Source organism: Dreissena polymorpha, chromosome 1 (genome assembly GCF_020536995.1).
Source record: "Dreissena polymorpha isolate Duluth1 chromosome 1, UMN_Dpol_1.0, whole genome shotgun sequence".
NCBI classification, from domain to species: Eukaryota; Metazoa; Mollusca; class Bivalvia; order Myida; family Dreissenidae; genus Dreissena; species Dreissena polymorpha.
In genome coordinates this window covers 174,084,119-174,108,942 of record NC_068355.1, presented here as the reverse complement: position 1 = coordinate 174,108,942, position 24,824 = coordinate 174,084,119, and the positions used below count along the sequence as shown (strand labels likewise).

At 36.3% G+C, this 24,824-nt stretch overlaps 2 protein-coding genes across 3 annotated transcripts in view; one reads left to right on the top strand and one right to left on the bottom strand.

Annotated features, from left to right (window-relative positions):
- LOC127861994 (zinc finger protein 236-like) overlaps positions 1 to 24,824 on the bottom strand; it is a 35,956-nt gene continuing 11,132 nt past the window's right edge. The window contains exons 1-4 of one of the 2 annotated variants that reach the window (XM_052400837.1): positions 18,526 to 18,596; positions 6,678 to 7,128; positions 3,802 to 4,710; positions 1 to 3,451 (exon numbers count right to left, since the gene is read on the bottom strand). In XM_052400837.1, coding sequence (XP_052256797.1) covers positions 1,932 to 3,451; positions 3,802 to 4,710; positions 6,678 to 7,128; positions 18,526 to 18,528 — 2,883 coding nt within the window. In that variant the 5' untranslated portion in view covers positions 18,529 to 18,596 and the 3' untranslated portion in view covers positions 1 to 1,931. Of the gene's footprint in view, positions 3,452 to 3,801; positions 4,711 to 6,677; positions 7,129 to 18,525; positions 18,597 to 24,824 lie in introns of those variants that run through there. The other variant, XM_052400845.1, reaches the window with a different exon arrangement.
- The window catches only part of LOC127862313 (protein lin-37 homolog), a 62,112-nt gene continuing 60,529 nt past the window's right edge, over positions 23,242 to 24,824 (top strand). Inside the window, exon 1 of the mRNA XM_052401396.1 lies at positions 23,242 to 23,345. Coding sequence (XP_052257356.1) covers positions 23,309 to 23,345 — 37 coding nt within the window. The 5' untranslated portion in view covers positions 23,242 to 23,308. The remainder of the gene's footprint in view (positions 23,346 to 24,824) is intronic.

Genomic DNA, 24,824 nt, shown 5'->3' with positions numbered 1-24,824 from the left:
TGTGTCTGATTTATTTATTTTGGCTTCTGTTCTGATCCGCATTTCAAGCAAGCAAATGACCCTAATTATCTCTGGTAGATCCTATAAAACAATAGGGCCATGTGCCCAAAGGCGCTCACCTGAGACCCGAAGGAACTAGCTAAAATGTGACTAGAGTGTTCACAAGCCTTTTTACTATATAAATATAAGGAAAAAGACCCCCCCCCCGGCGGCCATGTTTTTTTTACCGATCCGAACTATTTTCGAAATCAAGTGTCGTATTCAGGAAACAAATGTTCTGACCAAATGTCATGAAAATTGGGCATAAATGTGTCTTCTGGACTGTTCACATGTTTTCACTATATACATATTGAGAAAACTGCCCCACCCCCTGGCGGACATGTTTTTCAAATGATCACGACCATTTTTGAACTCGTCCGAGATATCCACAAAACCAATAATTTGACAAAATTCCATGATGAGTAGGCAAAAAATGTGACTTCTAGTGTTCACAAGCTTTTTTTACTATGAAAATATAAGGAAAATGACCCCCCCCCCGGCGGCGATATTTTTTTATGGATCCGAACCATTTTGGAACTTAACCATCGTATCCAGGAAACATATGTTCTGACCAAATTTCATGAAGATTGGGCAAAAAATGTGTCTTCTAGACTGTTCACATGTTTTCATTATAGTTATATACATATAGAGAAAACTGCTCCAACCCCTGGCGGCCATGTTTTTCCACCGATCAAGACCATTTTCGAACTCGTCCGAGATATCCATAAAATCAATGTTAAGACAACATTTTAAGATGATGAGGCAAAAAAGTGACTTCAATAGTGTTCATAAGCTTTTTTTACTATCTAAATATAAGGAAAATGACCCCCGTGGCGGCCATGTTTTTTCACCGATCCGAACCATTTTCGAACTCAACCGTCGTGTCCAGGAAACAAATGTTCTGAACAAATTTCATAAAGATTGGACCGAAAATGTGACTTCTATAGTATTCACATGTTTTCAATATATACATATAGAGAAAACTGCCCCGCCCCTTAGCGGCCATGTATTTTCATCGATCTGGACCATTTTCGAACTTGTCCGAGATATCAATAAACCAATGTTTTGACAAAGTGTCATGAAGATTGAGCAAACAATTGAGACTTCTAGAGTGTTCATAAGGTTTCTCTATAGCCATATAAGGCATAGTTATTGACCCAACATGACCCAGTTTCGAACTCGGCCGAGGTATCATTGGGACAAATGTTCTGACTAAGTTTCATGACGATCGGACAAGAAATGTGGCCTCTAGAGTACATGTATTCACAAGCCAAAATGTTGACGACGAAAAAAGGACGCACGACAGATGGACGATGGACAAAAGACGATCCCAAAGGAACACCATGAGAACGTTGTGCTTAGGTGAGCTAAAAATACCATTTCTTGTCAAAATGATTTATTTGTAAACAGAACTTACAAATGTATTCTTTTTAGAAACATATACAATATAATAATTATCTAAAAGGGTTTTAACTTGCATCATTTCAATATTGACCGTATATTTAATCAACAATGTAAAAATAGTCTATGTAAATAGAAAAACAATATACAAGTAAATGACAATCAACAATTACAGGTGGGTTTAGAGTAAAACATGCACAATTATAACACGTATAAACCGAATTTGAAAAAGCGATGTGTTGAATGAATCCCTTTCCAAACAAAAATGAGGTCATAGTGAAAAAATTATGTTTAATCTTATTTAATTTCAAACAATTAAATTTGAAATGGCTTAATAATATTTACATGTATATACAGTTACCAATTTTATTTCTGTCAATAAAAAATATTAGCATTATATTTGGCTAATAGAAAACAAATATAATTATTATTTTGCTCATAACCAAATAGTGGTGTTAGGCAAATAGAAAATGTAATACATTTAAATGGTTCTACGCATTTTTTAAAGCATTATTGATTAAACTTTGAACATCAAAATTATCAGCATTCTGACCATCTGCTGCCATGATATTTTCATCGCCTACAGAAATTTTCACCCCACTATCAGCAGGATTCTCTAAGCTTTTCAAAGCCTGTGTAAATGCATCAATGTCTTCAATATTTCCATTGACACAACCACTCTCCTTCATGGTTGACAAATAGGTGTTTGCTTCATCTACAGTCATTTGATGAAGTGAAGTCAAGTGTATCTTCAAGTAGGATTTGGAAGTGAACAGATTGTTACAAACAGGGCATGTTGCACTCACTTTCTTTCTATCTTCCACATCCAAATGCTGCTTCATGTGAACCTTCAAGTTGTAGCTTGTGTTAAAGCTGCGGTCACATATGTGACAAAGGTACTCCTTCATATTAAAGTGCAGAATTCGAACATGCTGACGAAGATTACTCAAATTTGAACACTTCTTACTGCATTGAAGACAAGAAAGTGAGGACTTGTCTATAAACGAGTCTATTTTCTCCTTTTCTGCTGGGGACAGTCCAGGACCTCGACCTTTACGACCTCCAATTCCATGCCAAAAGTTCAGATTGGTATGCTTTTCTGATAAATTGACATTCAAAGATTCATTCAGAGCATTGTCATCTTTGTCAGTAGCCATTTCTTCTGTATTGTCTGTGCAACTTTCAGCACTTTGCTCATCTTGGGAAAGCTTTAACCTCTTTGCACTCTGATTAACCCCATCGTTGCAATTTTGATCATGATCTAAGGTCATGTTTAGGCCAGAGTCAGATGCCAAGGAGACATTCGACTGATCTGGATTATACGACTCCAATCTCTGTCCAGTCTCTTCCATAATCTTCTCCAGCTCCTCACCCAAAATCTTGTGCTCCTTTACAATATGCTTTCGCAGAACAAACTTTCGACTGTATGACTTGCAGCAGATCACGCACAGGTAGGGCTTGTTTCCTGTGTGCGAGAGCTTGTGCATTCCAATCATGTAATATTTCCTTGTACAGGTAAAATTACAAATGTTACACTTGTACGCCGTTTCTTTTGAACCATCCTTACTGACCTCAATCACACTGTAAGAGAAATCCCCTTCAGGGACAAGCTTGTTCTTCCTGTAGCGTTGGTCTTCAGCCAGAAGTGACTCTTCCTCTTCATCATCTTCAGAGGTTTCTGAAGTAATGTCGTTATCAGGCACATTTTCCATGGTGTCATTCAAAGAAGCCAAAGAATCATTTTTATCATTCTGCACTGCATGCAACATCTGGGAAGAATCCTGGTCAACGCTTGTGTCATTACTGGACTCCCAGCCAAAGTCAATCGTGTTGCCATTTGCACCATGATGGAAGCCCATTTGCAAGCCAGCTGATTTTTTCAGGTCTGATGCTTGAATAATTTTGAGCAGTTCCTTGCCCTGGAGTTGATGTTCTTTCATGATGTGATTGCGAAGTACATATTTTCTGGTGTAGGGCTTTGAACATATCACACACATGTAGGGTTTGTTTCCTGAAATAAGCGATTTAAAATTAAAATAATTAAAAACAAACAAGAAAAATATGAAGGATCTTGGTTCTCAAAAGTTTATGGAAATATCAGTAGTTGTTTGTTTAAAGCTTGTTTACGTGTATAAAAGTATTTTTTGGATATTAATATTTTGGAACTTACATTTTCTCACATTCAACTAAATCATCAAATAAACATAATGCACTCTTGGGAGCAATAATCGAGTTTCAGAGACATTTAATAATTCTAAAATTGTAGCCTGCATAACTCATTTACATCCCTATTTGATTATGATATATTGCACTCAAGTTGCTGCAAAATTTCTATACAAAATAAATAAATAAATCTTGTACCTGTATGTTTGAGCATGTGAAGGTGTGTCATGTAATACTTCCTGTCGCATGAGAAGCCACACAACTTGCACCGGTACTGTCGCTCGTCTTTGCTGTCTTTATTGATGATTTCGTACGGCAAATTATCAGGTTCAACATCCTGCCCAGGACTCATCTTAGGTTCTACGAATTTCATGTCTGAAGAATCTTCATCTGGAACTGCATTGTTTATGTCATCCATACTGTGGTTACGGTCAGCATATTCAGAATTGTCCATCTCAGCTTCTAAGGATTCCATGATGAGTTTTCTTTTTGCCGGAGTGTTTGCACTATCATCAACCTCACCATTATACTTGCAGTGCTGCAACACGTTGTCCACACAGTCTGCATCTACATAGTGAACATATCGAAGATGGTGGATCAGATTCTGTTTGCGTGCCAAACTTTTCACACATAGCATGCATTTAAATAGTTTGGCCCCCAAATGAGTCCGTACATGCTGGACCATATTTGATCTACTTGAAGATTCCTTGGAGCAGATTTTACACACAAAAGTGATCCCTTTTTCACATGTGTCAGCAGAGGCACTAGGCACACTTTGAGTTTTCATAAAGAATCCTTCTGAGTCATTTTCTGCAGAAGCATCCTCAATGTCTTTTATCTCATTCTCTTCTTTGACTTTTACCTCAGTGGAAGGAGTAAGCGATGGTACTTTTTGTGGTGAAGGTACTTTTTGTGAAGGGCTTGTCTTTATCTCTGGCAGTTTATTTTCAGTTTTTGACTGAGCCTCTAGTTCTGTTGGTGGTAGTTTCTCAATGAAACTGTCGACCTCATGACGTTTTACATCGTGCATTTTTAAAATATGGCCCCTCAGATTGTTCATTCGTGGAAACAGTCTCTGGCATTTCATGCATCTGTATGGCTTTTGTCCTGAAATATTTTAATTGTTAATGTTGATAAAATGCCAAAATAGGTTTGTGTGTTAATGATTCTTTATGAAATGATTTCAAGGTATTTTAATGCACACAATTGAACAAGGAAACACCTGTGTTTCAAAGCAATACAACTAAGTGTAACACAAATTCAAATCAATCACCTTGCTAGCTAATAATGGCATAATAGCTAATTAGCTTATGAGGCATGACAGCTGTACTAGCCTTCATACATGGACAAATCAAAGTACTGACAGTACTGGTGTGACCGTGCTTTTGAAGAGGATGGATATAATACATCAATTTAAGTTTATCTATATCACCACAATTGTGTATGTTGATACGAACATTTGGGTACGAGAAAAAATTTGGGTACGAAAATTTTGGGTACGAAAAAAAATTTGGTACGAAAAAAATTTGGGTACCAAACTTTTTTGGTACGAAAAAAAGTTTAGGGGTACAGGGAAGTAGTACCCGTGGGTAACTTGACCCATTAAGCGAAACAGGGAGGCGGGTCACATTCTTGTTCATTAAGTATGGCAAAACCTTCATGATGATTCTCGAAAGTAGGTATGAGCACATAGCCGGACCATGTGAGCTCAATCCTAAGAGCACTTGACTATCCGAGTTCGCCCAGGAACATATGGATAAGTTAACTAATCAAAGCGATATGACCTTATACATGTATATGCTGAAATCTAACAATCAAACATAATATCAAACATGGTATGTACACTAAGTTGGTTGTGTAATTTCTGTTAGAATATCGTATTCAATATGTAAATTTTAAATGATTGTGCCCGCACTTGAGTTTGTTGCCTTGTTTGAGTCTATACGCGCCTAGGCTGCACCCAGTGTGTGCATTTGTGTTTTTCCAAGGTAATGAGTTACCTCCGCGCTGAGGCTGCATAATGTTGGGACCCGGAGTGTGTCCAGCACTCCTACCTAATAAGATTAGATTGACGACAGTTGGGACGAATTTTGAATGATAGCTGCAATTTCCAGCTATTTGTTTTGTGCTGAAATACTTTTAATTTTATTATTTGGTCTACTGCTGCTAGGGGGGGGGGGGGGGGATAGGATTATCCGGAAAAAAACACCTGTCCGAATTGTTGACCACAAACAGACAAAATATAACATTCCGCCGGGAGCGAAAATCGAACCGGTGTCGTAAAGGTGAAAAAGCGAACGTCCTTACCACTGCGCTAGCGGGACAGACAATTACGCAAAGAAATGTTGTAATATCTATATATATCATAGCAGTGCAGCGTTTACAATTTGCAGGTTCGAAATTGTTCGCATGCTTTAGTTTTCTGATCATGTAAAAAGTTAGTTTTACATGTTTTCATTCGCAATTTATTTACAAAATCGAGAACAAATATCAAACAAAATAGAGAAAATATATAGTTGTTTCATTGGTCCATAAAAAAAAATGGATGTAAAATTACTAATTTAAAATCAACGTTCTGATACACTTATTGAATCTGTTTCCCCAGGATATGCTGTTCTATTAATATTTACCTTTATCAATGATTATCAGCGAGGTATGCTGATTAGAAAAATCCAGCTATCTCAATCGGACTGGCTCGGTCTTTTACATAGGTCGCCATTGTGAAGATTTTTTCACTGGTATGATAACTTAGACGATGCTTTGCAGCATCGTCAAAAAGCGCACTTAAACTGAATTGTTTTAGACTAACAATTATGTGATAGATAAAATTACAGTCTCTGTAAGGGTAAGCTTCATCTTTGAGGAAAACTCAATTAACAAACTTTTCTGAGAAAATTCAGCCTTTAATTGGCTACAGAAAAACAAAACAAAGCCCCGCCCATTCAATGCATTTTTTATAATAAAATCATACTAATTGTGTATTTATAATAGGTCATTTATTACTTAAGAAAATGTCTTCAAATAGAAATTATTTTATTCTAATAAGCACGTGATTTGTTAACAAGTACATGTACCTGTATGAGTTCTCATGTGTGAGTTCAGGTTGGAGCTGCTGGCAAACATTTTCAAGCAGAAGGTGCAAGAGAAGACGCGATTGCCCTGCTTGTGATGCTCAAGGTGAGCACGAAACTTCCCCTCATGGTTGAATTCAAGGCTGCATTCAGGGCAGGAAAATATTTCATTTCCGTCTGTGTCTTCTCCTTCTAAAGCTTCACTACCAAAGGCCTTTGGATTTCGACCCAAATTGCGTGTTTGTGGACCTTTTTCACTTTCCATTGAGTTTAAATCTGAAACAGGTTCACTTTTGACTGGTTGCACTTTTGATTCTGGTTCAGGACTGGCTGGCTGTAATTCTATTTTTGGTTCAGTTTCCATTGGTTGCAAATCTGGATCAGCTGATACTGGTTCAGTTTTAGGTGTTTGTAACAGTTCGTTACCTGTTTCAAAGCTTTCAGAATCCTCTTCCTGAAACAGGAAAGAATAAAACAATGTTTTGACTAGCAAATAAATATGCATATGAGAATATTGAATGAGTTTGAATGCAACATAAATACAGATTAAGGGGATCATTGTATTTGGCTACTGCAATGTGATTGTCATCTTCCCAGCTGTCTGAAATGTTTAAATTAAGAATGAATTAAGAAACATAAGAGCCTTAAAACATATACTCACTTCACTTTAAATTACACAAAATATTTGATTAATGATTTTAAGATAATTCTTTTTGAGGTTAACGCTTTTGATGTTTAGACGGAAGTTATAGCACTACATTAAAAGGCAAAATCTATTGCCACAAATTGACAGTTTGAATCATCATTCTTTTTAGTATAATTAATCAAGTTCAAATAATAAGGTCAAGGTTATAGTATATTTGTGTTTTTTTTATTGTATCAAGCAAATATTGCTGGTTGAAAAAAGATTTAGTTAATAACGCAATTGCCCCTTGAATTAACTTTACCCAAATAAAGTTGAGATAAAAGAAAGGTTTGTCAATATGGGAATAGAAGACGGTCATTAGCAACAATTGCAAGTTTAAACATTCGTAGCAGAGGAATGTTCAGTTTGTACTGGAAAAAAAGATAAAAATCAATATTACAGTACATTCACTGAAATAAGAAATAAAAGCAAGCATTAATTGTATGCATTTGTACACATGTATATGACAAACTTTAAAGGAAACCAATATGTGCAAGCCTTGTTAATCAAAGTACTGACAGTATACTGGTGTGACGATGCTTTTGAAGAGGATTGATATAAAAGCATCTATTTAAGTTTATCTACATCACCAAAATTGTGTAAGAAATTTTTGGGCAGAAAAAAAATGGGAACGAAAATTTTGGGTACAAAAATTTTGCCAAAAAAAAAATTTGGTACGAAAAAAGATTTGGTTACGAAAAAAAATTAGGTAGGAACAAAAATTGGGTACGAAATTTTTTTTGTGTACGACAAAAAAATTGGGTCAAAAAAATTTAGAGTACAAAAAAAGGGGGGTACGGGGAAGTAGTACCCGTGGGGAACTTGATCCATTCAGCGAAACTGGGTGGCGGGTTACATTCTCGATCAAATATAACAAGAAATATCTTTAAAAAGATATTAGACGTGTATTTTCTGTACCGCTTATCTTAAAAAAACGTTCTGTTACAGTAAAACGTTTGTGGGTTATAACATTACGTTTCAGCATATAAATTCAAAACTTGACATGCTCTTTAATTACACCATGCTCTTTCATTTCACATGTATATCATACCAAACTTAATATTTCGTTGTTTCCTTTCCTAAGTTAATGGTGTTATGTATACGGATGTGATTTCACATGCCCACGTGCATGAACATATAATTTTTCTCTTTTGATTATTGTTTTTTCTCTAATTCAATAAGCTTAAGCATGTTCGTTCGTTAAGTACGGCAATAATTTCATGATGATTCCCGAAAGTAGGTATGAGCACATAGTCGTAAACAGTGCTCCATATAGGATTTAAAAAGGGCGGGGGGGCTTTTTTGTCAAAAGGGCACTTTCGAAGCGCAGTATTTTGTCAAAAGGGCACTTTCGAGCACAGGGCTTTTCCGAAATGCTTCCTGTGGCATGTTAATATATATTTTATTAATACTGCTAGAATACATTATTCCCTTTATTATTGAACCATTTAAATATAATGTGTACAATGAGAAATTATTTAATTACTTGTAATGTGATAAGAGATTAATGAATTATATGTAACTTTTAAGGGCAGGGGGGGCCCTAGGAAGGGCAGGGCGGAGGTTCGGGAGGGCAGGGCGGAGGTTCGGGAGGGCAGGGCGCCCTCAAATTTAAGCCTATACGACAAATGAATGAATTATCAAACTAAGTATGTGCACTGATGTGGCTCTGTAATTTCTGTTTGAGAGGTTTATTAAATATGCAAAATGAGAAAGCATGCATAAGAGCGAGTTTCACAGATGGCATACGGCTATTATGTTGTTTATATACCATAGTCACTACAACGTTAACAAATGGCAGGTTCGAAATAATTCGTTTTCTTTACACTCATGATCACGTTGAAAGTTAATTATACACGTGAAAGTTCGCAATTTATATACTGAATCACGACAAATGTCAAATACAATACAGAAAATACAGAGTTGTTTCATTGATCTATAAACATATAATGGATTGAATATAACTGATTTAAAATTAACATTTTCAAACTATTATTAAATCTTTTTCCCAGAATATGCTGTCCTATTTATAGCTGAGCTTCCTATACCTTTATCAATGATAATCAGCGAGGTATGCCAAATTAGAAAAATCGAGCTATCTCAATCAGACTGGCTCGGTCTTTTACATAGGTCGCCATTGTGAAGATTTGTTTCATGGTATGATAACTTAGGCTGCTTTGCAGCATCGTCAAAAATTTGCAGAAAGATGGTCACACCATAAATTACTAGGCATCATTGTCTTAGGGCCTAAATAAGAACAAGCATCTATGGGAAGGTTAACTAACTTTCAGAATAAACTTGTCCTCACTGGGGCCCTCGGATATTGAAATCAGTGTCCACGGGGTGCTGAAGATTCACCAATTAGTGTATCTTTTCAGTAACTTCAACTAGCCATTTTTAAGATAAAATTGATATTGACTTCAATGAATATTTTGACAGCCCATTTACGAGCCTCTGTCAATTACATGTATCTCTTTACCCAATAAAAAACAGAGTCCTTGTATTTTATCAAAGTACTGGCAGTACTGGTGTGAGGATGCTTTTGAAGAGGATGGATATTAAACATCAATTTAAGTTTATATCACCACTATTGTGTTTATTGATACGAACATTTGGGTACGATAAAAAATTTGGATACGAAAATGTTTGGTACGAAAAAAAAATTGGTACGAAAAAAATTTGCGTACGATACATTTTTGGTAAGAAAAAAAGTTAGGGGTACTGGGAAGTAGTACCCGTGGGTAACTTGACCCATTGAGCGAAACTGGGAGGCGGGTCACATTCTTGTTCATTAAGTATGGCAATACCTTCATGATGATTCTCGAAAGTAGGTATGAGCACATAGCCGGACCATGTGAGCTCAATCGTATGAGCACTTGACTATCCGAGTTCGCCCACGAACATATGGATAAGTTAACTAATAGCGAAATGACCTTATACATGTATATGCTGAAATCTAACGATCGAACGAAAATATCAAACATGGTATGTACACTAAGGTGGTTGTGTAATTTCTGTTAGAATATCGTATTCAATATGTAAATTTTAAATGATTGTGCCCGCACTTGAGTTTGTTGCCTTGTTTGAGTCTATACGCGCCTAGGCTGCACCCAGTGTGTGCATTTGTGTTTTTCCAAGGTAATGAGTTATATCCGCGCTGAGGCTGCATAATGTTGGGACCCGGAGTGTGTCCAGCAGTCCTACCTAATAAGATTAGATTGACAACAGTTGGGACGAATTTTGAATGATAGCTGCAATTTCCAGCTATTTGTTTTGTACTGAAATACTTTTTAATTTTCTATATGGTCAAATGCTGCGGGGGGATGAGATTATCCGGAAAAACACCTGTCCGGAATGGTGACCACAAAACAGACAAATATAACATTGGGCCGGGAGGCGGGAATCGAACCTGTGTCGTATCGGTGAAAAAGCGAACGGCCTTACCACTGCGCTAGCGGGACGGACAATTACGCAACGAAATGTTGTTTTATCTATATATATCATAGCAGTGCAGCGTTTACAATTTGCAGGTTCGAAATTGTTCGCATTCTTTAGTTTTGTGATCATGTTAAAAGTTAATTTTACATGTTTTTATTCGCAATTTATTTACTAAATAGAGAACAAATATCAAACAAAATAGAGAAAATATATAGTTGTTTCATTGGTCCATAAAAATAAAATGGATGTAAAATTACTAATTTGAAATTAACGTTCTGATAAACTTATTGAATCTGTTTCCCCAGGATAATGCTGTTCTATTAATATTTACCTTTATCAACACGAACGACAACTCTGCTTGGAGAATGTTATTAATGAAAATTAACGAGCAGTCTCCTACGCAGTGGCGAATGCCAAGGGAAGTAACTGAAAAATTGAGTTATCTCAATCGGACTGGCTCGGTCTTTTACATAGGTCGCCATTGTAAAGAATTTTTTTTACTGGTTATCAAACCTTAGACGCTGCTGTTCCAGCATCGTAAAAAATCTATATTGGTCAATGAAAGCGCACACTTTGCATGAGCAACAGCACCCATAGGAATTTAATCGCTGCAGCAGAATAATGCAGATGGTGAATGACGTAATTGCCAGAAGTGTGTGGTTTTGTGAAAGTTTATTATCCCCACACTTTTGAAAAGCGTGGGGATATTGTGGTTATCTCCGCCGTCTGTCTGTCCGTCTGTCTGTCCGTCTGTCCTGGCCACTATTATCAGGGTTTTTTTCCCACTTTTGGGAAGATAGCCCATGGCTTTGGAATTGGATATTTTATCTGCATTTTCATGAAATTGGAGAATTAAATTCATTAGCCTTTTTTCCACACGAAAGTCCACTCATTAGGGAAATACTAAATTTGATATAACTCTTTATAATCATTCAAATTAAAAGAACAAAATCATATAATTCTTTATTGGATGTAATTGAATTAAAATTGAGATAAAATACGCATTCGACTTCTTTCTAAAAAAAAATTGTTTTTTTTTTGGAATAGGGAATTTTTTTGCCACATTTTGGGAAAAAAGTATACTTTTTTAGATTGGTACATAGCCGAATTTCGGCTATAAAATCGGGCCAAAAAACCCCCTGATTATCTCCTACACTATTAGCACTAGAACCTTGAAACTTACACACATGGTAGCAAGTGCATATGTGCGACGGTGCACTATACGGAATTTTGATCTGCCACTGGGTCAAAAGTTATGGGGGTTGGGGTGGGGCCGTGTCAGAGATTTTCCTGCAACTGTGATTCGAAAAAGGCTCATAACTACTCCCTTCAGATATTGCTTTCATATTTGGTATGCATGTGTATCTGGACAAGACCTTTCCTTGCGCATACAAATTTTTACCCCTGTGACCTTGACCTTGAACTTTCGGTCAGCTTTCAGGTTTCGAAATCTGCGACCGTGATTTGAAAAAGTCTCATACCTACTGTGTCCCTTCAGATATTGCTTTCATATTTGGTATGCATGTGTATCTAGACAACACCTTTCCATGCGCACACAATTTTTTACCCCTCTGACCTTGACCTTGAACTTAGTGTCAGTTTTCAGGTTTCTAAATCTGCGACCGCGATTCGAAAAAAGGCTCATAACTACTGTGTCCCTTTAGATATTGCTTTATATTTGGTATTTATGTGTAACTGGACAAGACCTTTCCATGTTCATAAAAAAATTTACCCCTGTGACCTTGACCTTAAACTCGGGCCAGTTTTCAGATTTTGAAATTTGCGACTGCGATTCAAAAAAGGCTCAAAACTACTGTGTCCCTTCAGATATTGCTTTCATATTTAGTATGCATGTGTATCTGGACAACACCTTTCCATGTGCATACAATTTTTAACCCCCTGTGACCTTGAACTTGGGGTCAGTTTTCAGGTTTCAAAATCTGCGACCCGCGATTCGAAAAAGGCTCATAACTACAGACAACACTTATCCATGCGCACACAATGTTTTACACTTATGACCTTCACCTTGAACTTGTGGTCAGTTTCAGGTTTCGAAATCTGCGACCGCGATTCGAAAAGAACTCATATCTACTGTGTCCCTTCAGATATTGCTTTCATATTTGGTATGCATGTATATCTGGACAACACTCTATGGGCATAATTTTTTTTACCTCTGTGACCTTGACCTTGAACTTGGGGCCAGTTTTCAGGTTTTGAAATCTGCGACTGTGATTCGAAAAAGGCTCATAACTTCTGTGTCCTTTCAGATATTGCTTTCATATTTGGTATGCATGTGTATCTGGACAACACCTTTTCATGCGCATAAAATGTTTGACCCCTGTGACCTTGACCTTGAACTTGAGGTCAGCGTTCAGGTTTCGAAATCTGCGACTGCGATAAGAAAAAGGCTCATACCTGCTGTGTCCATTCAGATATTGCTTTCATATTTTGTACGCATGTGTATCTGGACAAGACCTTTCCATGCGCATGAAATTTTTATTCCCCACGCTTTTTGAAAAAAAGGTGGGGATATTGTGGTTATCTCCGCCGTCCGTCCGTCTGTCCGTCCTGGCCACTATCTCCTCCTACACTAAAAGCACTAGAACCTTGAAACTTACACACATGGTAGCTATGAGCATATGTGCGACCCTGCACTATTTGGAATTTTGATCTGACCCCTGGGTCAAAAGTTATAGCGGTTGGGGTGGGGCTGCGTCAGAAATTATCACTCATTTTTTAGGTTATTTTACATTTACTTCTTTATTTCTACACCGATTCACTTCAAATCGATACTGGACCTCTCTTATGACAATACGGTCCAATCTCAACCATGCATGGCCCCATTCCGAACCCTGGGGCGCCCCGCCCACATAGGCCACACCCACCAAAAATTTCCATTTACTATAATTTTTTCATTTCTACACGGATTCACTTCAAATTGATACTGAACTTTTGTTATGACATTAGGGTCAATCTCAACTATGCATGGCCCCAATCCCAACCCTGGGGCCCCCTGCCCACATAGGCCACACCCACCAAAATTCCATACTATAATTTTTCATTTCTACCGGATTCACTTCAAAGTGATACTGAACATTCTCTAGGAACATTAGGGTCAATCTCAAACTATGCATGGCCCATAACCACCACCTGGGGCCCCGACCCACATAGACAAACACCCACCCAAAATTGCCTTTACGATTTTCTTCTTTCTTCTTTCTCTACTTCTACCTACACCGAATTTCACGGTCAAATTGATATTGAACTTTCTCTTATGACATACAGTCCAATCTCAACTATGCATGGCCCCATTACCAAACCCTGGGGGCGCCCCGCCCACATAGACCACACCCCGCCCAAAATTGCCTTTACTATAATTTCTTCCTTCATTCTACACCGATTCACTTCAAATTGATACTGAACCTCTCTTATTGACAATACGGTCAATCTCAACTATGTCATGGCCCCATTACCACCCTGGTGGCCTGCCGCCCACATAGACCACACCCGCCCAATTGCCTTTTACTATGAATTTCTTCATTTCTACACCGATTCACTTCAAATTGATACTGAACTTCTCTTATGACAATACGGTCAATCTCAACTATGCATGGCACAATTACCAACCCTTGGGCGCCTGCCCACATATGTCACCACCCACCCAACATTGCCTTTACTATAACTTCTTCTTCTCATTCTACACCAATTCACTTCTAATTGATGATGAACTTCTCTTATGACAATACGGTCAATCTCAGCTATGCATGGCCCCATTACCAACCCTGGGGCACACCTAGGTCAAACATTCGGCGTGGGGATACGCGTCGGCCTCTGCCGCGCCATTTCTAGTTTACCACTGTGACCTTGTGACCTTGAACTTAGGGTCCGCATTTAGATTTTGAAATCTATTATGTGGTTATCTACCCAATCAGAAGAAGTGCAAGCATTTTTATCAGACAAAGGAATTTTCAACAATGAAGCTTGTGTATGAAACACATATAGAGTTACACAGTAGTGGCGCAGTGATGTATTTTGAAGTCAATTGTTTGTGTTAACTCATCTGTGAAATGGTTTAGCTCATCCATCTAATGTTTATACATGTACAAGGGATTATAAAATGTTGGCGCAAAGGGACACCTGTATATGAGAGAAGAGATAGAATGCAGTCAAGCATAAAAACATGAGAAACTCATGAAATAGAGCCTCAAGAATCTATAAAAGGGCTGAAACTTTCAATTTGTTCAATTACACTTTTAGACTCATTACTGAAAATCTGTCAAAATGTTCAAGTGGGAAAAATGTGAGAAACATCAAAGACAGACATGAAATTCAACATTTTCATTGTTGTCTACAAGATTGCTATAGAAAATTTCTGAGACGCTACTATTTAGTCAACTATTTAACCTCAAAACATAACTTTTCCAAAACAGAAGCAAGAAGATCGGCTATAGGAGAGCATGTTCAGCCATCTCATAAGTCATTCCAGAGGATGACATGTACATAATGGACGTCAGTGAGGTTGATTCAGTATTAGATTTGTTAGGAGAGCAGGATGAGGAGGAGAAATTAGGGTATAGATTTTCACTCATTTTTTAGGTTATTTTATATTAACTTCTTCATTTCTACATCGAATTACTTCAAATTCATACTGAACATCTCTTATGACAATATGGTCAATCTCAATTATGCATGGCCCCATTACCAACCCTGGGCGCCCCTGGGTCAAACATGCCGCATGGGGATACGCGTCGGCCTCTGCTGCAACATTTCTAGTTTGCTTTGTAACCTGCCACACAAATTGGTTCATACGCTGTACACTTCAATAATGATATCTCAGCAAGTTACGTAGAAGACTTATGATGGCAGCCAGGTGTAATCCTAGTGGAAATTTTAACATTTGAAGCATTTATTTGACTTGATAAGCTATAAACAATTGTTGTTGAATTAATTAAACACTGTCACAACTATAAATACTTTGTTGAATTCTTAGATAAGCACAATTGAATTTGGAATCCGAAACATGTTTCTGAAATCGCTAAATTTATGCAAACATGTTAAACATCATGTGGAAAGTGTGGGTCTATTTATTGTTGTATAAAACCAACAGCATGTCAGGAAATTTTGTCATGTTCAGTGGAAAAACCACAATTATACAATTGGTCTCATATTTTCTCTTCAGATTGATTGCTAAGATGTGCTACTATGCGCATGTGCTTGTTCTAAAAATAGTTTCTTAATGGAAAAACAAAACCTTTGCTCATGTTGTTCTTTAAATATGTTTTCATTTCATTCAAAAAAGCATTTGATAAGGGGACAATTAATCAATAAACAAACTAACATACTTGTATGTTACATAAGTTAACAAGAGCACCACATAACGTGTGCCACGCTTGGCTGCTAAAGCTTGTCAGAATTATTTTTTTAGAGGTCACAGTCACCTTGACCTTTGACCTAGTGACCCAAAATGGGTGTGGCGTGTAGAACTCATCAAGGTGCATCTACATATGAAGTTTCAAAGTTGTAGGTGGAAGCCCTTTGATTTTAGAGGCAATGTAAAGGTTTTAGCACGACGCCGGCGGACGACGAGCAGGCTATGACAATAGCTCGGGTTTTCTCCGAAAACAGCCTCGTTAAAAATCACAGCATGACCCTGGAATAAACATGACCTTCCAGGCCTTGACATTAACTTTTTTTTCAATTTTTTAAAATGCAGAACCTACCAGCCCTGACCAATCTTTCATGTGCCCTGACCCAAGTATTATCAAAACATTTATATTTATCATTCAACTTGCATTTTATTGTGCGTGGAGATGCCCAATTATGATTCAATCATTTTTATTAGCTTGCCTTACTAATGCTAATGAATTCGATAATGTCAAATCGTAAGTGAATCTTTAATGTCGCAAAATATCATGTTACGGTTGTCGTGAAATTGTACATGGTTAACTCCCTTTACATTTATACTAAAAGCCGGGATCAACCTTTAAAATTAGTTTTGCTTATTGAATTGTGTAAAAAAAGATTGTCAAACATTTTTATCAATCAAACAAAATAAAGTTATTTAAAATTGAATAAAAAACTAATAATTTTATGTAACTTAATGTCGAGTTTGATACCTTCCTCAATCTCAAACGATCCTGGCGATCCCGGCTTTTAGTTTTAAAACGTATTTTTATCGAGAAAACACGTCACTTCTAGGAAACCAATCATAAACCGTATCTAGCGGAATTCTGTTTAGGTACTGACGTGTTTTCTCAATAAAAATATGTTCCAAATCTGTTTCTAGATATGATCCGTTAAAAAGTGTTGTCTCCGACTTCACTCTGGATTTAATTTGTCATCTGATCGTAAAGTATTAAGATTTTTACATCCTTGAAAAGCTTATTTAAAATGCAAATTATTGATATAGAACACATAATCCCGCCCAGAATACACACGACTGGACAGGCATGTTCCTGGGACATTGGCTAGCCTGGACCTAGGTACAGGCAGTGAATGTCGTATGGACGTGTCTTAGTGTCAAGCCCTGCCTTCTTTGGAATGAACACCAGAAGTCATGAGACTGATAGTTGTAATAGTCATGGATAACCATCAAATAAAACTTCTAACAATTTAAAAACATTAACTTTCCAGCACTTCTTGACTTTTTTTTCGTTAAAGTCTAGTTGCAATAATCCAACTCCCAGCTATTAACCCACCGGGTCACTGGGAGTTGCAACTGATTACACGTTTATTTCATGTAAAGATACTGCCTAGAATCTGGGCGGCATTTTAATTGGAAATATTAGGCGACATGAATATTTTCTGGCATAAATAAACACAAATAGATCGTAAATATATTTATAATGCGCAAATTAAAACAACTTACATGCTATGGTATGCTCGCATAATATTGATATTAATCCAAAGTTTAAAACACATCAACTGTTCATTTAAATGTGTATGTTCTTGCAATGGACAAAGCAGAGTATTCCCAATTTGAAAATATGCTATAGACTATCTTGGGAATCCTTGGCGAGATATATTGTGTCTAATCAACCAATCGTAATATACCGACTATCTCTGGAACATCCGTAAGATAGATCGAATAGTCAATTTAAATTTGGCTTTCGATGTGTGTTTTTGTATAAAGTTTTTATTTTGAGTATTTCTCCACAAATCACTAGCAAATTGATGTTGGTAATAACAGGTATTGTGTTTGTTACAATGTATTAGGTTGATTGAAATTTATTTTATAGACATATGTGAGACATAATTTTAGGACATAAAAAATCGTTAAATGAGAAGAACTCTGAGCAGTATGCATGTACTTATAAATGCTCAGAGCATTCAAGAAGAACTACGTTCAAGTCATGAAACCATGAGAGGGCTGATACAATGAGAATTAGGGATAGTTGGTTTTGCACAAGTTTAATGAGACCATCACATAATACTTAGTGAAATATGCTAGAATTCTTAGCATCGAAGCGAGTAAAGAGCGTACTTATTTCTCTTTACGGTAACTTATTATTTTAAATTGAAAAGGTCAGCACAGGTAAGTGCAATCGCGTCCGAAGCATTTGTCCGAAATATGTTAACTTCAAAAAAAAACCGTAGACAGACTTAAGGATCAATGCAAAAATATGTTAAACCCATGACCAACATATTGTTGACTCCTCTAAACACAATTTAATTCATGACGTTAAATGTGACTTTGTAAAAAAAACGCTGATCACAAAAGTTATTTACCATTTTCGTCTTTTGTTATGGGTTCAGTCTAAAACAATTTCGGAAGCGAGACAATTCACCCCCAAGACAATTCACCACCAGAGAACAATTCACCCCCTAGACAATTCACCCTTGCTCCCTGGACAATTCACCCCCATATATTTTTTTTTGTTTTCTTTTTCTGTTTCTTTAGGATTTAGTAATTACGAATAACTTTTTTCTAAGGATAGTTATTTGTATTCTATATATTTTTTTATAAAGTTCTAATAAAAGCATATAAATTTGTTCTCAGAATGTCTTTTTTTTTCCACAAAATTACTTGCAATTGGAACATAAGTGTGCTTTTTATCTATTGATTTTGTTTTTATTATAAACAATATCTTTTTATTGTTTTGATGACATTAAATAATTTATTATGTTTTTTGTCTTATTTAATAATGTTTTTATTAATTAAAACAGTTTATATTTGTAAAAAGTGTAAAAATAAGTAATAATGTATTGGATAGATTATTTGAAAATAATCCAAATTTTTTATTTGATAAGTTATGCAAGATTTCGAAATTTTCATAATATTACTATATTTATTTTTAAATGGGAAATATAATAATAAAATATTTGTCACATAATCACTCTACAAAGTAACAACACCTAAAACAACCTTTTTTCACACCACTAAAGGTAACAATAAACATATAATCTGTCGGGCATTCAGAGCTGATGAGGGTACTTTTTATCTAGTGGTAGAGATAAGGCTATTACTGATAGGGGTTGCTTAGAGCAGAGACGTAGATAAGGCTGTAGTATGGAATGAGTTAACATACTGTATGATTGAAGTCGACTTGAATTGAATTACAATTTTTGTAAAAAATACATTTCAGAACATTTTTCAAGTTTGTCAATTTACCAAAACGTGAAAAGGCCCTTTTAAATAAAAATAATAATCAAAATATCAGGTGAACAAAAATGGCATTTTTAGCTCATCTATTTTTTGAAAAAAAAATTATGAGCTATTGTCATCACCTTAGCGTCGGCGTTGGCGTCCGGTTAAGTTTTCGTTTAGGTCCACTTTTCTCAGAAAGTATCAATGCTATTGCATTCAAACTTGGTACACTTACTTACTATCATGAGGGGACTGGGCTTGGCAAAGTTAGATAACTCTGGCGTGCATTTTGACAGAATTATGTGCCCTTTTTATACTTAGAAAATTGAAAATTTGGGTTAAGTTTTGTGTTTAGGTCCATTTTGTTCCTTAAGTATCAAAGCTATTGATTTCATACTTGCAACACTTACTAACTATCATAAGGAGACTGTGCAGGCAAAGTTATGTAACTCTGACTGGCATTTTGACAGAATTATGTGCCCTTTTTATATACTTAGAAAATTCAAAATTTGGTTAAGTTGTGTGTTTAGGTCCACTTCATTCCTACAATATCAAAGCTATTGCTTTCATACTTGCAACACTTATTAACTATCATAAGGGGACTGTGCAGGTAAAGTTATGTAACTCTGACTGGCATTTGGACGGAATTATGGGCCCTTTATACTTAGAAAATTGAAAATTTGGTTAAGTTTTGTTGTTTTGGTCCACTTTACCCCTAAAGTATCATAGATATTGCTTTCATACTTGGAACACTCGCAAACTATCATAAGGGTACAGTAAAAGGACAAGTTGCATAACTCTGGTTGTCATTTTTACGGAATTATGGCCCTTTTTTGACTTAGTAACTTTGAATATATGGTTAATTTTGTGTTTCGATCCACTTTACTTCTAAAGTATAAAGGCTATTGCTTTCAAACTTCAAATACTTTCATGCTATCATGGGGTTACCTGGTACCTGGCAAGTTGAATTTTACCTTGACCTTTGAATGACCTGGACTCTCAAGGTCAAATTATTAAATTTTGCTAAAATTGCCATAACTTCTTTATTTATGATTAGATTTGATTGATACTTTGACAAAACTACTCTTACCTGACATACCACAATAGACTCCACCCAAACCATCCCCCGTGCCCCCCCTCCCCCCGCGAATCCCCCCCTAATTTTTTTTAAAGATCATCTCACAAATGACCACCACACCCTCACACTATACCCCCCCCCCCCACACCCAACCCCAATTTATTTTTTTGAAACGGTTAAAAAACACAAATATTTATTTTTATTATTTATTTTTGAAATACCGTCCAACCATCGCACCCAAGAATCCCCTCCTCCCCCCCCACCCCCCCCCCCGTTTTTTTTTTTTTGCATTTTTTCCCCCCATTTTTGGTAGATAATGTAATAAATGTCCACAATCCCACACTATACACCCCTCTTCACTCCACCCCTCCCTCCTTTGTGATTGAAATTGAGAGTCCCTTCACCTTTAAAAAGAAAATAGATGAGCGGTCTGCACCCGCAAGGCGGTGCTCTTGTTTTAATACAGGTATTACCAGGTATTAGAATTGCCAAGCCCAACATGATTATTTGTCAATGTGTGTAACTGAAGTCTTTGTTTATCTGTTTTGACACTTTGATTAATCTGTTTTGACACTTTGATAAAGCCTCATCAGGGGTGTGAATGCTTGATTGTAATACCCTGCATTAATGGCACGCTGCCAACCAGATTAAATTTCCTTTCTTTAATAAAGGCTTTCTTATAAATTAAACCATTGTATTTTATTAAATTAATTATCCTATCTACCATGAATAAATCATTAATTGTGATAATGTAAAATACTAAGAATTCAATGAAACTAATGAATCAACTTCATTATTTGAAATAGTACTAATAATAATAGTAACCTAATATTATTTAAAACAAATGTACAAATATTATACAAAATACTTAATTTATTTCAATTGTATATGTTGTAACACAGTTTATTGAAAAATACATTGGTTGAATTGCATTTGACAAAAATCACAATGTCATCTTTCATTTACATACTACATTTATTATTTTCATGTCAAAATTGTGCTGCAAAATCAAAATTTTAAACCCAAACATCTGCTCACAACTTATTTTCAAATATGACAAAGCAAATGACAATAAAATCTCATATAAAAATATGGGGTGAATTGTCTTGGGGGTGAATTGTCCAAGGAAATCAAATTCTGGGGGTGAATTGTCCAAGGGGTGAATTGTCTTGGGGTGAATTGTCTGACACCCACAAATTCGATGGTTATTGAGAGATAACAATCTGAACGCTTCAGACAGTATACTCACCCCCAAAGCTACTTTAAAAATTATTTCAAGTACCTGTGACTCACCCGAACATGCTCTAATTAGCTGCCCCTCTCCACCACAAACACACCACACGGACGATTGAAGACACGTTCTGTTCGCATGTTCCTGCGATTAGGTACATGTTTCAACTGTTGTTTTTCGCTTCAGCCTTTTTAAATAAATGGGTACTATAAAAAGAGACATACAAGTTTGAAGGAATTATTCACAATTTCACAATATTTTGTAAAGTGTGCTTACAATAGCCTTCATTTATTTTGTACTTTATATCTTTAAAAAATCTTAAACGTTATTGCAACCATTGAGATGTTTGTATATCTATGTATATTATGCTTGTACTTATGAAACTCTTCTTCAAGTGCGAGTCAAATAAAATATTTTTACTCTCTCAGAGGCGTCGGAGCTGGGGCGGCAGGTGTGGCGGCCGCCGCCCCAATGTTTTCGGCAAAGATGAACTTTCGGCAAAGACCTTTTTCATTTATTTTTCAGTTCAATACCCGTATATTAAAAAAATCTTTACCAGGAAGCAAGGTATTCACGCTTTCGCGGTTATGACACGTGTATTGTTGATTGTCATCACCTGCCCGCGGTAATGTACATGTCAATTATGTTGTTTATTGATTGGTCTCTTTTATAACGATAATCCCTTTTATTCTTGAGTAATTAAACCTGGGAATCTTTAATTGTCGGTATGATCCAACCCGTTGCTTCCTTTTATTAATATAAAGGTAAGTATGACATCAAACAAATGTGCCGATATCCAATAGTCCTTAATTATCACAAAATTAAAGATACCTCAAGATACCTGAATTAATTGTAACAACTCAAAGTAAATCAATAATTCTAAAAACTTATTTTACGTTTTTTTGCAATTTTTTTATGTCATTTCAATAGTCTAGTCCAAACCAACCAACGAATTTCAAATTTTCAAAACGGAATTTCGAGGGAAAAAAGCCCGAAGAACGTTCTTTTAACCCACATGATCCCTATTAAATTATGATCCCTATTAAATTGTTGTGTCGCCTGCTACAAAGTACAAACTGCGACACTTGCAAATATCAATGGATTAACTTGTCTATTGCGCCATTTTCGCAGTAAGATGATTACATATTCTCGTCTAGACAGGAAATGTCCTGTGAACATGCAGTTGATATCAGGGCGAATGCTCCCCCGACCAAACTTATCGGGCCACCAAAAAAACTTATCATTAACTGTAACACAAGCTACAATTTAATATACAAGCATTGAAATTGTGCAGAGAATATATTTGGTTGGCGATGGTACGACCGGTTACTGCAATCTTCGCGCAGAGCTGTCGTTCCATGCTCTCACATATAATTTGATCCAGCTATGCTGGTTCTAGTCAAATCTCTGCGCGGAGGTTGCGGTTGCTGATGATAAATAGCAATCTCCACGCAGAGTTGTCGTTCCTTGCTCTCACATACAATGTAACCGTTGTGCAAGAGATTGGATATAGTCGCCCGAGTTTTATGCTGTATTAAAAAAAAACACATGAAGCGGCAAGGTTTTATAAACGTTTAAATTTTATTCCTGACAGCAGACACGCGTCGTGGTCAAAATGGACGCTGATAAACTTGTTGTGCACGCGAAACGAGGTGATAATTGACATATGTAATTGCTGTACCCATAAAGTAGAATCTTGTAACATGTAAAGTATCAGTGTTTCGGATGAGAACTATGCGGATAAACACGATAAATGTACTAACAAACTCAAACTTTAGAAATTCACTTCTTTGGAGTATGCTATGTTCTCGTATTTTTGTGCCCCTTTACTACTAATACTGCGCATGCGCATACAATGGCAATTTTTTAAGTATTGTTTAACTGTTATACAGTACAGGCACCGTGTACTTATACAAACGCCACTCGCCTCGGTTTACCAAATGAACCCCGCAATGGGTGTCCAGATCAAATCACCGCAGACGCATAATATCTGCCGCAGTGTTCATAGTGTCCGCTAAAAAATAATAATTGAACATAAAAGTATTGTATTGATTCCTTTCATGTAAAAGTGATCATGAATAATGTTTTTCACACCCATGCTCATGACAGTGTTTTCTGTCTTTTTAAACGCCTCGTATAAAAGAAAACCTTGTTCGCACAGCGTGTTTGATTATGCAATTAACAGTTTAAAGCCATGGAGAACTCATAACTGATTGTAGTAATCATTTTATCCCGAGTCTCTTGATTCCCCGATGCATACCTGTCAACTGTCTCAATCGCACGTGCAACTTCTCCCTCTTTATCCATTACTCGATAATCCCATATATGCCCGATTTCCATTTTAAAAGCAAATTATGGGTGTGTAATATAGACGATAATATTGACAAAATGTCAATTACACAAACGTTAGCAATTTCGAAAGTATCAAATGAATTTCGGCATATGATTCTATTTAAAGATTTGATGAAATAAGCGTCCAATCAGGACAAGGGTATTCCAAGGCATCGTGTACAGTTCATGTTCTGAAACAAATTGTGGCCGAAAATAAATACATGTATATGCCCATGATATTTTCGTGTCCAGTTTTTATCTACAAAAAGCGCGCGAAAATAGCAGGCAACATTGTAAAAGCTTCGTTGTGAATTTCAATTTAAGTATCGGGGTACATGTATCTCGCAAATGACTTGGAATTGGCATTGCACATTAAGTGGCGTGGATAGTTCATGAATATTCTTTTTCAACGACCAATGAACAGCGTCATCTATATTTAGATTTCATTCAACATGTATAAGTCATTTTCTGGAAATCGGGAGAAGTGAAAGTGATTTTCGAAAATAAACCAACGTTTTGTTTATTTAATTTGTCATTATTATTTATATTTTGTGTTGTCTTGTGTACGTTCGTTTGGTTCTCATTTGTTTTCAGCAAATCTTATGAAAATAAATATCGTAATTGTAAATGTTTAAAGCAAGTCCCGTTTCCGATATCATATACGAGAATTACTTCGATATGTTACATGAAAATGACATGTACAATTATTGTTTTGATAGACAACATGTGCTTAGCTAAAGTTTGTGTTTCCTAATACATATGGGTATTGGATTGTCGGTGCTTGTTGGAAAATAAACAAA